This window comes from Atractosteus spatula, chromosome 3 (assembly GCF_055471065.1).
Source record: "Atractosteus spatula isolate fAtrSpa1 chromosome 3, fAtrSpa1.hap1, whole genome shotgun sequence".
Lineage (NCBI taxonomy): Eukaryota > Metazoa > Chordata > Actinopteri > Semionotiformes > Lepisosteidae > Atractosteus > Atractosteus spatula.
In genome coordinates, this window is record NC_142708.1 from 65,770,227 (window position 1) to 65,784,115 (window position 13,889).

The 13,889-nt window shown below is 46.7% G+C and overlaps 1 protein-coding gene across 2 annotated transcripts in view; it reads right to left on the bottom strand.

The window, feature by feature from the left end:
* Window positions 1-501: 501 nt before the first annotated feature.
* Window positions 502-13,889, bottom strand: part of fxr2 (FMR1 autosomal homolog 2) — a 42,063-nt gene continuing 28,675 nt past the window's right edge. For both annotated transcript variants that reach the window (XM_088911265.1, XM_088911263.1), the window contains exons 11-17: window positions 13,740-13,826; window positions 11,002-11,254; window positions 10,177-10,359; window positions 8,529-8,732; window positions 7,455-7,553; window positions 5,956-6,056; window positions 502-4,535 (exon numbers count right to left, since the gene is read on the bottom strand). In XM_088911265.1, coding sequence (XP_088767391.1) covers window positions 4,428-4,535; window positions 5,956-6,056; window positions 7,455-7,553; window positions 8,529-8,732; window positions 10,177-10,359; window positions 11,002-11,254; window positions 13,740-13,826 — 1,035 coding nt within the window. In that variant the 3' untranslated portion in view covers window positions 502-4,427. The remainder of the gene's footprint in view (window positions 4,536-5,955; window positions 6,057-7,454; window positions 7,554-8,528; window positions 8,733-10,176; window positions 10,360-11,001; window positions 11,255-13,739; window positions 13,827-13,889) is intronic.

The window sequence follows — 13,889 nt, forward strand, 5'->3', positions numbered from 1 at the left end:
TGTATGTTCTCCTCCGGTTGCTGGGGTTTTCCTCCATCAGTCCAACGATACACTGGTAGGTTCACTGACTTTTGGAAAAACCATCCCTGGTGTGAGGCCAGTGTGTTTGTGTGTGCGCCCAGAGATGGAGTGGTGTCCCGTCCAGGATGAATCACACCTTGTGCCTTTGGTTTGCCAGGATGGGCTCTGGTTCCCCCACACCCCTGTATTAGATAAAACATTTAGAAAATGGGTAATCAGCTACTAAAAGAAAAAAAATAGAACTGTGCTCCTGATCCATTTAGAAAATGGATAATCGCATGCCTTGTCCCATTCATTGCTGCCAGTTTTTGCTACAGCTCACCTCTTGAAAACCCAGTTCCATTTCCTGCTGGCTTCATCAGACAAGTTGAAAACTATTTTTACCAGCTCCTCGTCATGGTCCCTAAGGCCATGACTGGACACTTCTCCAGGACATGGAGCAGAACTCCACAGATATCGATAATAAACCAGACACAGCAGTTGCAAGGTCGAGAAACAGCCTTTTTATTGAGTTTGCATTGAGTGTCATGTTATTGCCATTGACATTTGAAGAACACCAGTTATTAGACACTGTACAACACATGAGCTCGATGCACAGAGAGTGAGCACGCCACATCCAGGCCACACTGACCCAAGTACTGAGATAATTAGCCATCTTGAGTGGAAAAGAGGGAGCCTTCCGCGTTCAAATCAGGTTGGAGTCTAATAACTGCCTAGTGTTCGGGAGAGGGACATGCAACCAAATACCTAAAGCTCTGCAGACTGGCACACGGTCCTGATGTCCATCGTTATCAGGAGGTAAACCTTCAAGAAAAAGGGGTTTCGATTTTTCTTTAATACAAATATGAATTTGCCAATCTAGCCCTGTTCCAGAAATGCAAGAAAAGAATTGTCTACCCCACAGAGGGATCCATTCCATAGTTGACAAGGCCCGTTTCGTCATGACCAATTCTCTGCAAACAGGCACGGGTTTCAAATCACGTATTTTGCTTTTTGAAATAGGCTATTTCTGCATAAAAAGTGGACAAAAGTGAAATCTACAAATATGCCCCAAAAGTTGGTCCCCTCATTACCTAAAACAATTTAGACGCTACAAAAGAAATTCAGAATGGCTCCGTTTAAAAAATTCACTGTTCTTCACTTAAAACACTGCAAACTGTACCGGCAGGCATCAATTGAATCAGAAGGTACCGCTGTGTTATTTCCTCCGATTACAGTATCTTACAGTTCCTTCACTGAAGGAGATCAAAATACATCTTTCTAGGAAACCACAACAATCTAAGACATTCAGATACATCGTATGTTTCTTTTAGAGTCTTCTTCCATATTTGAGTCACAAAACTGAGTGACAAAGTCTGGGAGAGGTTACATTAATTTCTAAACCATTGTCTCCGACAGATCTGGTGTAATAACAGGGTGTTGTTGAGAATCAAAACCTGTGGTTGTGAAGGAAGAGGAGCAAAAAAAACAAATCAAAAGGGACCAACTTTTTCCCGTTTCAAACAAATTAGGTGACTCATGGCGCTACACTAATACATTAGAGGTAAGCCCAAAGACGATGAATTTAGCTCTGGTTTAACACGGCTGATGGAAAAAGCAAGGCTGTGTCCATTTGGAAGCTCAAGATTGCAAAAGCAAAGGAATTCTGGGATGGATGACGGTTTCTGTGCCAAGAGCTACATCTTATATGTCAAAGCCTGAATGCCTGGTGCTCACTCCAGCCATCTGAAATTCCTTCACTGTAGTAAACCATAATGAGCTAATCAGTAGTAAGGCTTCCTCTTTAAATACTGTACAGTGAATAAATAGTCATTTGGATCAAAACAACACTACAGACCTCTCCCTCCCACCCCCTTCCCCAACCTCTAATTTGTTTTCAGTAACTAATACCTTCCTTCCCTATCTGGTAACAGGCAGCATTTGACTGATAACCAACTCATAGAAACTTATTTTAACCCCTTCAGTCCTTCTCGCTGGGAGTTGTTTCCTGTCAAAAACCAATTCGCAGCGCTGCTTTTTGGAAGCAACACAACGTACCAATTCGAGCACTTAAAATACTTTCACCCTCCGCCTCGAAACACAACGTTTGTTTTCAACAGCTCGCCTGCAGCAAATACGGCCTTTCAGACGAAACTGCAATTTCTCCCCAACAGCTGATCCTTTTCCATTGGGTGATGTTTTACAAATGCCAGCAGACACCCTATATTAGGTGGATTCTTAGACAGCCAGAAACGAGTGTGCGCAGCTTTTGGGATGAATGCCAAAGAGTTCAGGGCTGAGCACCAGAAACGGAGTGTTTATTAACTGGGGATCGGTAATACAGGAAGGGCTTGGCAAGTTATACTCAGATGAACAATTGCTATTCTCATCCTACAAAAATAAAGCTATTCTAGAATACAATTTTGGTTCTATTGTAGTTCTATCCTAGTCTCAGGGGTATATCTGAAACCCATCCAATAACTCCCATTCAGAATGTTTCATATCGACCAGCTGGAGCAAAGTGAAATACCTGGGCTCAGCTGTTCAGGATAACGTGTATGCCCTTCACAGGAAGTGTCATTTCATAATTATGATCTGAAGACTGGCCAACTTCACCCTGCAACAAAACCCAGATCGCTGCTAAGAAGCAATTCTGGAGTGAACTGCACTACAGTCTCTGCTGTCTTCTTCCAGTTCATTTTTTTGTTCGGTATGGTTCCTTGGCGGTTTTTAAGTTCCAGGGACAAATCCCCCGATTGCGATTTGGAATAAAAAAAATAATCTTGCAAAAACTAAGAGAATCGGACATTCTGCAAAATTCTGCAGCTCTGCAGGTTTTGTTTTAGAAGCCAGGATTTATTGTATTATGAGGATTAGCAGCCTAACATCCTCACCTGACATGACTGTTCAGCAATTAAGTCAGGAAAGACTCAAGATTTCTTTGGTGTCCATTTCCAAGACACTAGAAAGAAGATGGAAAAAAGCAACTTCTCTAAATCAGATCACTTTCATTCTAAATACAGAATCTTGTGCAGCATTTTTGATAAGGTTTTGGGCTCGTTTTTGTTGTCTTGGCAGCAAGACTCCTGGGACCCATATAACTTGGTTTGCAGACAGTATTTTGTGCTCCACAGCAGGCTTTGGGTCACACTTTTAAAAAGGGGTTAAAATAAGTTTTCAGAATCCTAAATAGAGAGCACATTCAAAGCCTACAAACAGCATAACCACCAACGCAGTCCTCTTTTGCAGTCAAATCAACACCTGGCCAGCTTCTACGTTGCCTCCTATTAACCCACCCCCGAGCACTTTTGGCCAAAATTGCAGGTGGCCTTTTTCAGCTGCAGTGGTTTCCAAGGCAACGGTGTAGTGATTCGGTTCACAAGCTCCTTCACTGTACTGCAGGCCCCAGGTTAAAGGAGGCTACCTGGGGAGACACTGTTTGACTAGACCTTCAAGTACTTCAGAATTATGCACCAGTATTTAGGGTCTGAATGCTTTTTTCGGCCCACAATCCTTTTCGGTTTCATTTCAGAACAGAAACAAGAAGAAAAAAATGGTCAAGCGGTCTTTGAGTCTAAACAGTTCAAATCTAGATCCTCCTCTGTCTATCCAGTTAACCACACTCCTCTCTGCCGAACGCAGACATGCCAAACACACACACACGCAAACAGCCAGACACGCACAGCTCATCGACTCCTTCCTGAGAACAAGTGCCCGGTAAATTTTGGCACAAAACATTTTTTTTTATTTTTAGCCAATTTTCACCACGTTCCATCTGCCTCTTCTCTCTCTATGCACCTCTCTCCGTCTCCCTTACCCCCCACCTTCCCCTGTTTCTTTATTTTTGTACTTCGTCACCACCAGAAAAAAAATACCCTCCACCTTCCCTTGAAAAGAAAGGAAAAAAAAGGTTTGCAAATTCAAGGCACAATGTCTCTTTTCATTATATATTCATTATTGTCAGTGTTTTTTTTTCTCAACTCCCAACAAGGTAAAGACGCCTGTCAGTTAAGGTAGCCTTCGCCCCTTCCCCATCTCTCTCCTGTAAACCTGTCCTCCCTGCCCTCCTCTCCATGTCACACCGGACAGAACAGGCTTTTCAGGGAGCGCGGCTGAGAGTCTAGTCCGGTAAAAAGAAAAGAAACTAACAAACTCAAGTGTCACGTCCTGTTACAGGTTTGTTTCTGAAAAACAAGCCATATCCATCAGCTCTTTTTGGCAAGCTAGTTAAATAAGCACTAGTACTGATAGATAAAGAGATACACACGGCATGTGGTTCGTGTTAAGTAGATGCGTTTTTTTTTCTCTTTTGTAGAAATTCGGGTTTCCTTTGCTCATCCGTTTCACGTAAATGCAAGCAGGGACGTTGTGTTGCCATGGAGACTATTTTTTTAAACTTTTAATTTTTTTTCTTGTTGTTGCTGTTTTTAGGAGACCCCGTTGACCAAAGCCGGGGGCTCGCTTGTCGGGGCAACGCCGTCGCCGCTGGGGGAACGTTTTGCCGGCTTGTGATCTGCTCTGGCGTTCCCGTTTTCCTGGGGGGAAACAAAAAACAAGGCAAGCTCTGGTCAGGGCAGAAGACAATGACCGTGCTCCCTGGTTAGCTTCCCTTTCTGCAAACAAAAAATGGATTAGGTCCAGACTGACAAAGAAATCCAAATCTTTGCTCTTTTGTTTTTTTTAACAAAAGAGTTTTTTTTGGGGGTTAGAGATCCACGTGAAAGATCACGTCCAGGGATCTGCCAACTCCTGCTCAGCATTCCTGGGAAAAGAAACACCTTTCCAGCTTAAATCCTCCTCAAAAAGGAAGGAATTTCTTTAGCTCGATCTTCATCTGAGTGAAGAATGATGTTTATGTTTTTCTTTTCTTTCTGTGGTCTATATGAAACTGAGTTGTGGCTTACAAAGAAAATTCCTAAATGAAAAAACTGAGTTAAGCGGGTGGCACAGTGGTTAGCCTTGAGAGGTTAATGATCTTCTGGGGGAAAACTGCCCCTGGTGTGAACGTGTGTCAGTCAGCCCAGCGATGGACTGGTGTCCTGTCCAGAGCGTGGCCTGCCTTGAAAAGGCTTCAGGTCCCCTGTGACTCTGGATTGGATAAAGTGGTTAGAAAAAGGATGGATTTATTAAGTGAAGTGAGAAGTACAAGGATCCTGGCTAAAAATGACAGAGATCAGTTAACTTTGCAACCAAATTAACAGTCAAGGTTTAGATAGTCCGTTTGAAAATCAATGAGGTCTCTGTACTTGTACAGCCCCTTACACCTCAAAGAACTAGTCCTTTTTATATGTCAAAGCACATAAAGTTCAACCAGTGATTAAGTGTAGCCCAACTGGGGTAACAAGATCCCTTCTGCACCAGCAGCCCCACTGCACAACAGATCAAATACTGCTTATTGCTGTTATATCCTGGGCGGCTCCAGCAAAATACACTGGCATTGTTAATTGGCTTGGGGTGTGTGCAATATTATTATATGCATGAATGCATGAAAAGGTCTATCGGGCTGGCTGTATTTATGTCCCTAAGAAAGTACAACCGAGAATGTGTCCTTCAATGTGGGTTTCATGGGAGGCTCTCTTGTATAAAATAGATGACTGACACTGGTGGGGATGATTAAATAGATCCCAGCCTAGGAGGTCACACATTTATCCCAGTTTAATAAAACTCTTCACTGTTATATGAGGTCTGAACACTAGAGGTCACCTTTTTACCAGTGAATGTGATTCCTTACATCACGGGCAGAAGCAGGAAGTAATAAGGGATCTGGAGCAGAAGAACTTTGAGATCCAAGAGCTGTTTTCAACCAACTCAAACAGTTAAAATGCACTTTATTTGAGCATTTTTTCACCTGTGCTGCCACTTACTGTGCCAGCCTTGTGATCCACTACGTGTTGGGCAGTGTTCGATTAAGAGAATTGGATCGGACAGCACCAGAGGAAAAGGAATAATAGTCACCTTGGGCTCGGAGGAAGCAGGTGTGGGGTCCACGTTGTCTTTCTGAGGCGGATTCTGTCTGCTCTGCGACTCTGCGCGGGAAATGTAGTCCGCCACCGTCACTGCGGGCGAGACAAAGAGGGTTCAGAACTTCCCGGCTCTTGTTTTGAGCCATGTCCTTTCTTCCTTCAACAAATCTTTTTTTCTGCATGATATTCATGTGGATACTGCCTTCAACTAACATCAATACAAAGGAAATGTGCTATAAACTGAAAAACCAAGCCGTCCTTTGAGCTACAACTGGTTTAGCAGCTACATGCAACACCAAAGCACACATTCAAATGTTATATGTATTGAAAGAAAACTATTAGGGCTCAATCACTCCGCTTCACAACTGGATGATTGCAACTACATCATTCAGTAGTTCATATCAGTTTTGTGAACCTTAAATGTGGATATCCTATACATTAAGGAATAGTGGATTCAGCCAGAGCTCAGTCTAAATTTGTCTTGCAGTCGAGAGGAAGCCAGGACACGTCTCTTGAATGGGGTCTTGTTCCGTTACTCCACTAAGAACCTGGAACCCAGAGCACTGATGCTCTACAGCCAGCCTGACGAGACACTTTTAGACTGACGCACCCATCAAAACAGCTTCGGTGAGTCAATAACAGCTGCCTGGCGATGGCAATAAATTCACAGCAGCGGGAAATAAGAGGATTATGACGTTCTCTGGCCCTGGTGTTGCTAGTTTGGACGGGGCTTACACTTTCTGGATACTCCACTCAAAGCACTGTAAAGGTAATGGGGACTCCCCTCCACCACCACCAATGTGCAGCATCCACCTGGACGATGGCAGCCATAGTGCACCAGAACGCTCACCACACATCAGCTATCAGTGGGGAGGAGAGCAGAGTAATGAAGCCAATTCATAGATGGGGATTATTAGGAGGCCATGATTGGTAAGGGCCAATGGGAAAGCTGGCTAGGACACCGGGGTTACACCCCTACTCTTGTCGAGAAACACCCTGGGATTTTTAATGACTACAGAGAGTCGGGACCTCGGTTTTACATCTCATCCGAAGGACGGTGTCTTTTTACAGTATAGTGTCCCTGTCACTGTACTGGGGCATTAGGACCCACATGGACTGCAGGGTGAGCACCCCCTGCTGGCCCCACTAACTCCTCTTCCAGCTGCAACCTTAGTTGTTCCCAGGAGCTCTCCAATCCAGGTACTGACCAGGCTCAAACCTGCTGAGCTTCAGTGGGCTGGCAGCTGTGAGTTGCAGGGTGATATAGCTGCTGGCTGCTGCCAACAATGACCAGGAACCGACAAAAGACAAAGCCAGACTGGCAAGGGATGGCAAAGGCCACTACTCCGCCAATCGGTGCTAGCCCAGGCCGCCCTGGAGGTGGCGCTATGGAGCATCCCATGAAACAAAGAGGTACAGGAGGGGTGCCTCGACGCGTTGTCTGGACCGGGCCATGTAGAGGGAAGAGGAGAGGAGGTCGGCCCGACTCACCGTGCTGCCGGTCCCGGCTGGCGGAGCCCCCCTCTGGGCGGTTGCCGCGGTTCCGGCGGCGGCGGCTGCGGTTCCTGCGCTGGGGTTTGCTGTCGTCTTCTGGCGAGGGAACGGAGAGGCAGGTCAGGCGAGACAGTCGCACGCAAAACGGCTACAGAACCAGCAGAATTTGTTGCTCGAGACGAGCAGTGCAGCATCCGGCAAGCTAGTAGATTCTCTTTTCAGCGAGTCTGTGGTTTTCAAAACGCTACCCAGTTCTCCTTCTCGCCAAGATTTTACTTCCATCTCCCTTTTATCCCTCAATTTTCTAACCGCATCTGTCATGCAGGGTTGCAGGGAAGGCTGAGCCTATCCCAGCAAGCAATGGGCGAAAGGCAGGATACACCTGGACGGGGCAAGTTCATCACAGGGCAGAAATACACACTCACACCAGGGCCAACTTTCTCACAAGCCAATTAACCCATCAGCCTGTCTTTGGACTGTGGGAAGAAACCCATGCAAATATGGAGAGAACATATGAACTCCACACAGACAGCACCTCAGGGATTGAACCCAAGGCCCCAGTGCTGTGAGGCAGCAATGTCTTTAAACTTATTTTGATAGAGACTAGTTTGTCTTAACCTCATGTCTTAATCAAAAGTCAAACAGGGAAGACCCTCCATTACTCCATGTATATAATTTAGCCTCAGTTTTGCCACTAATTGGATAGCAGACATGCAGACAAACAATTCTTCACATCTCTACTACAGCTTTAGCATTTTAATTATCTCTTAAATGCTGAAGAGTTGAAGAGAGTATAAAGGCAGGTGCAGTACGAAAAAGCAAAAGAACAAACTGGGGGCTGTAACAAATATTTCAAACCCTCAAAGGTAACATCATGGCCAACCCAACAGATTTCTTCAGAATGAAAAGGAGAGATTACTTTACACAAAGGATGGTGGGAGCGTGGCACAAGCAACAATGCCATGTTGTTGAAGCCAATAACCTGGCTGGATGAGATCCTTGTTTCAGTTGGTACCAAACAGGCTGGACAGGCCGAATGGATGTGACCGGTTCCTAGCGGGAATCTCTCACCCAGTCCGTTCTCGCTCACTGACGGGCCATCGGACTCGGCCGCCCCGTCCATCACGCTGGGCTCCTGGTCGGTGCGGCGGCGCCGGGAACGCCGCCTCCTGTCCCCGCTGGCCTGGCTCTCGCTGGCGTCCGTGTCGCCGGCCTGATCAAGCTCGCCCGCTCGGTCCAGCAGGGAGAAGGGGTTGCTGTCGGGGTCCCGCAGCACTGAGACAGGAGGCACACAGGACCTTCAGTTACCAGGGCTGCCCACAAGGGGGCACAGGAAACTACAGATGGTGCAAATATCACACCTGAGACTGAGGCCAGTAGACTTTCTGTCACTCATTTGCTATTTTTTCCCCAAAGATCTATCCCGTAGGAATTTGAAAAAACTTACAACTGAATCTTATGAGAGCTTTTAAACTTAAAACTGAATCAGGTCTAGAAACAGTCATGTTCTTTTGTCACAAACATTACCAACTATAGACAAATATACTTGGTGGGGAAAAAAAAATTCTGATCTGTTCAAGTCTGTGGTCTAAATGCAGTTTAGACTTACTGGGCCACTGATCAAAATATGCCCTCTGGTGGATTCTGTGACGTCTATTACAGCATCAAGTAAACAACGATGGCAAGATAAGGACAGATTTCAACACTATTATTGAAACCAAGGACTGGATGGTATAAACATGTTCAAAAAGACCAGGGAGTGAAAGCTTGGTAAGTCAAAGCCTTGATTTCTCAAAACTGTCCAGAAGCCAAACCAGGAGCAAAGAGGCCTGAAATGCTGTAAGGACAGACACTGGTAAAGACAAATCTGAGAGCGAGATTCCTAGGAATGAGATGAGTATCAGGAAAGTTTATCACTATTACAATACTGAACAGAACAGAAGCCAGTCAAGTCAGACACAACCAGGGGGCTGACTTATTATTCAATATACCAAATGTATTGAGTATTTTAATAATATTTTATTAACACCTGGGTCTGGCTAAAAGTCCCTTGACCGATTTAATCCAACTGAGCTGTGGACTGATGTTCTACATGAGGACTTCCATAAAGACCGTAACAGATGCCCTTTTGCCTTCCTTTCTACCCCCCGTTTGCGAAGATCTGGCAGCTCCCCACAGCTAAATATAGTCCCAGAGCTCCACAGCACAAGAGTCTTGTCTATCACACACACCCCAGGAATGGAGGCAGAATGGAGGCCTTCATCTGTAGGAGGTGCTGTATTTTGGCCAAGATCTTAAACAGAGAGCCTGATAAGAGGAAATGAGGGAGGCTCACTCCTATGTCTTAGGGAAGATCCAATTCAGTTCATATTCTCTCCAGAGGTGGAGTGTAAAAACAGCACAGCTGTGGTCTCCTCCCCACTTCCGCTGGGGTGGGCTGCTGTGCTGGCCCTTCCGAGACCCATTACAGGAGTCTCTAGTGCACTGACAGCTCTGAGATCGGTTGCGATTCTAGTCTTTCAAGACATGAACAAGCATCTTAGATTAAGACATCTAAATGCACAGCGGAGCTGCAGGGTTAAAAAGCTCTTCCTACACGGCCCCGCTTTCCTCCTCGCCCGTCACCAGCCTGTCCTTGTCGCTGCTCTTCAAACTGCCAGCTGTGTCTCCCCAGCTGTGAGTTCCAATCCAGGTGAGGCCACGTGCCTGCGAGACTCACCTGAGCTGATGGTGCTGCTGGCTGGGCGACCCCCGGGGCCCCCTCTGCCCCGGCTGGAGGGCAGGGGCCCCCCTCGGCCCCTGCCTCCGCGGCGGGGCCTCTCATCCGCCACCGCGCGGGGGCGCTGCTCCCTCTCGCTCACCTCCTCCGACTCCGAGGCGTTGGACAGCTCCGAGTTGGTGCCTGAAACGGACAGAGTTTAGAAAAGGGAGCTGTCAGCAAAGAGCAGCTCTCGGAGAACACACAGCCTCACTTTTTTTTAACATAAGCCATCAGTCCCATCCTCAACGGGGTCAGCTCAGTACTCTTCTTGGACATTACCAGACGGCTGCTGCTGGAAGAGGTGTGAGAGGGACCAGCAGGGAGCGCTCACCCTGCAGTCTGTGTGGGTCCTAATGCCCCAGTATAGTGACGGGGACAGTATACTGTAAAAAGGCACCGTCCTTCGGATGGGACGTAAAACGAGGTCCTGACTCTCTGTGGTCATTAAAAATCCCCCCAAAAAAGGCACTGCCCAAGTCAGGGCTGCACATTGGTGGTGATGGAGGAGAGTCCACATTACCTGTACAGCGCTTCGAATGGAATGTCCAGAAAATAAGTGTAAGGAATCTTTTCTCAAGCGGATTTACTACATTTACCACACTAACACGGTAGAACTATTACTACAGCCATGTCGTTTTCTCGCTCTGCTCCTCCACCACAGCCTGCAAAAAACGGGGCTCAAAGCGGCACGCGGCGACAGCCTGGCTCCCACAAACAGGAACCCCTTCAGAAGAAGACATGACCCCCCCCACAAAGCTGGCCGAGTGGGGTCCCGGTTCTCACCGTATCCGGAGTGGTGGCTGTTGGAGGTGCGCCGGCCCCGCCCCCGGCCCCCGTAGGTGCGCGAGCCATGGAGGGACGAGTTGCTCTCGTCCGTCAGGTATCCCCTCTCGCGGTCGCCGCCGCCGCCGCCGCTGCCACCGCCGCCCCCGCCCCCGCCCCCCCCACCCCGGCTGGGGGCGGCCCGGAAGCCCACGCCGATCTGCCGCAGCTGCTCATCGATCTGCAGGCGCTCCAGGCGCAGCTGTTCCACTTCCTAGACACGCGGGGGGGGGGGACAAGCGGGCTCCGTCAGCCTGAGAGCAGCAGTGCCTCCTGGAGGGAGGGCCAGCCTCCACCTCTTCCCATCGATGCCCCCCTCCTTGATGCCACTAACACAATCGAAACTTCGAAGCCCTCAACATGGAAAAACCAGCTCAGGTCCATAAAGTTCTCACAGTGCCCGAATGCCCAGGAGCTTGATTCGTACATTTAGAACTTCAAAACTTGATTTCCTCAAGTCATGGCTCTATGGGCTCCCCAACACTCTCCTCAGTAAACTGCAGTATGTCCAAAACCTTCTAAATCACACCAGACCCTGGCAGCACGTCACTCCTACACTGTAATCCCCATACTGGTTGCTGATGACGTCTCCTATTCAATATAGGATCTCGTCACTTAAAGGCTCTGAATAATCTGGCTCCTCCATGTTTACACTCCCTCCCATAGGCTCCAGGGAGTTCAGGCTGGTCCTTTGCTCACTATATGCAGGACTAAACCTTGGATTTTTAGGTGACCATGCTTTTTCTGTCATGCATCTGTATTTATGGAATGCCCTGGAGAGGCAGATTCCTTGACTGCTTAAATCTAAACTTGAAGCTAACATTTTTTCTAGGACCTACATCAGACCACCTTACAGTTTATCCTGTACAATCTTGATATTTTGATATATAGACTTGATGTAGATTTTTTAGCGTTTAGTACAGCATCCCTGATTTTGGAATAAAAAGTCAATTTGTCATTTTATTCATTCAAACCTATTTAACTAGTTTTTAAATGTTACACAACTGAAACGTCTCTTTAATTTAGCTTTTGCTAGGGGTTATTTGTTTAGAATGAACATGCAATTTGATCAAAATGTGCAAAATGTTCCACTCTGGGGGTCCTCAAAGGAGGACCCTGGTGTACTGGATCAAAATGGCAGCCAGCAAACCAGACAATACTGATCAAGATAAGAATCTTCCTGTGGCGGGGTGTGAGATGGAGACATGGTTCTGCAGTGACCCCTCTGTGATCAGGTGCAGTACACACCCAGGTGTCATTAGCACGTGCTTCCAGAATCTGAATGGAGCCGTGACAACTGACAATGAGAAAAGCAGCCCTTAAAAAGACAATTGCCTTTCCCCCTCACCAAAAAGAACAGGCATTATGCTTGATAAAGAACAACAAACAGGGAGATGGCAGATCCAGGCTGAAACGGTGTTTGGACTGTGCTACAGCTTTCGCTCAGAGGTTTCCTGATTTTTAGGGAAGCCAGACTGAGCCAGAACGCAAGGTGGGGGGAATGACTTCTCCCGTGTGCTATGTGACAGCTGCTCGCCCCAACAGCTGCGAGAGGAAGGGGAGAGTATTTTTAGGAGCCCGTGTTTCTGTAATCCACACGACTCCTTCATTCATGCCTGCAGGCGGGGAGCTAATTATAAAAACTCCGGGGCCGAGGTTTAAATGAGGCCTCCTCAGCACATTGGAGAACAGGTGGAAGGGGCAGGTAGACAGGAGGTCACATTAATCACTTCATCCCCTCTAGCAGTCTGGGCCCCCCTCTCATCCACTGAGAGGACAAAAACGACCAGTTGCACAACTCCACAAAACCATTTAAAGCAAATGACACACCGATTCCATTTCAGACAAGTACACAGTCTCAGGAACAATCTGACACTGATCTTAAATGTGATGCAAAGCCCTCCAACAGGTGGATGGTAGGGTACAGCCTGGTGTGCTTCATAAAAGACAGGAGATTTTAAACACTGTTCAAAGAGATTTCAGAAAAAAAACTATTTCACAAAGATGTAACTTGACTCTAAACCCTCCTACATCTTTACAATATTTCCACTGCTAGAACTTGCATTGTGTATATTCATACAAAATGTGTACTGTATTTGCCTGACACGGAGGTGACAAGACAAATTACAACTCCAAATTAACTAATTAAAAACTTTTTAATTTTTGGCATTAATTTTTTAATTTGTGTTTTAGAACGAGTGGGAGCCAGATGAACACATACTTCAAACCAGGGTCCAATTACGTGCAGATGACCGGACGTCAGTGACAGACGCACATCACTCATATAAACACAGCAAGGTGCTGCTTCAGAGCTCCTGAAACTACTGCTGAGCAACTGCTGACATCTTTAACTTCCCACTAAATCTAGTCAGTGTGTGTCCACACCTTCGGAGCCAGCGGCAGCACTGCACAGAAGGATCAAATCTCAGAAGCAAAGACCTAACTTTCAATGCAGTCTTAAACAGCAGTTTGAAGAAAGGAGAGTCTTAGACCTCTTATCAAAATGTGGATTTTAGGCATTTACATTATACTGATTGCTGTGTCTGTTGACTTTATGCTGTATATTGTCATCCTTCCTCTATGTAACGTAAAATGTTCTCTAAAGGTGCTGCAGGTTGAAGGGTAAATGTAGAAAATGAAGTTCATGATGGGGTTATTCATCTGAGACCAGCAGGGGACGGGCCCATAGTCTTCCTCACCTGTAGGTAAGCCAGGTGGTACTCCAGCAGGGCTTGGGCATTGCTGATGTTCTCCTTCGTGCCCACAAACACAAATGGGACCATACCCTGGGAGGAGAGAAAGGGAGAAGAGATTCACATCCAGATCCAAAACACGCATCCATTGCTTTA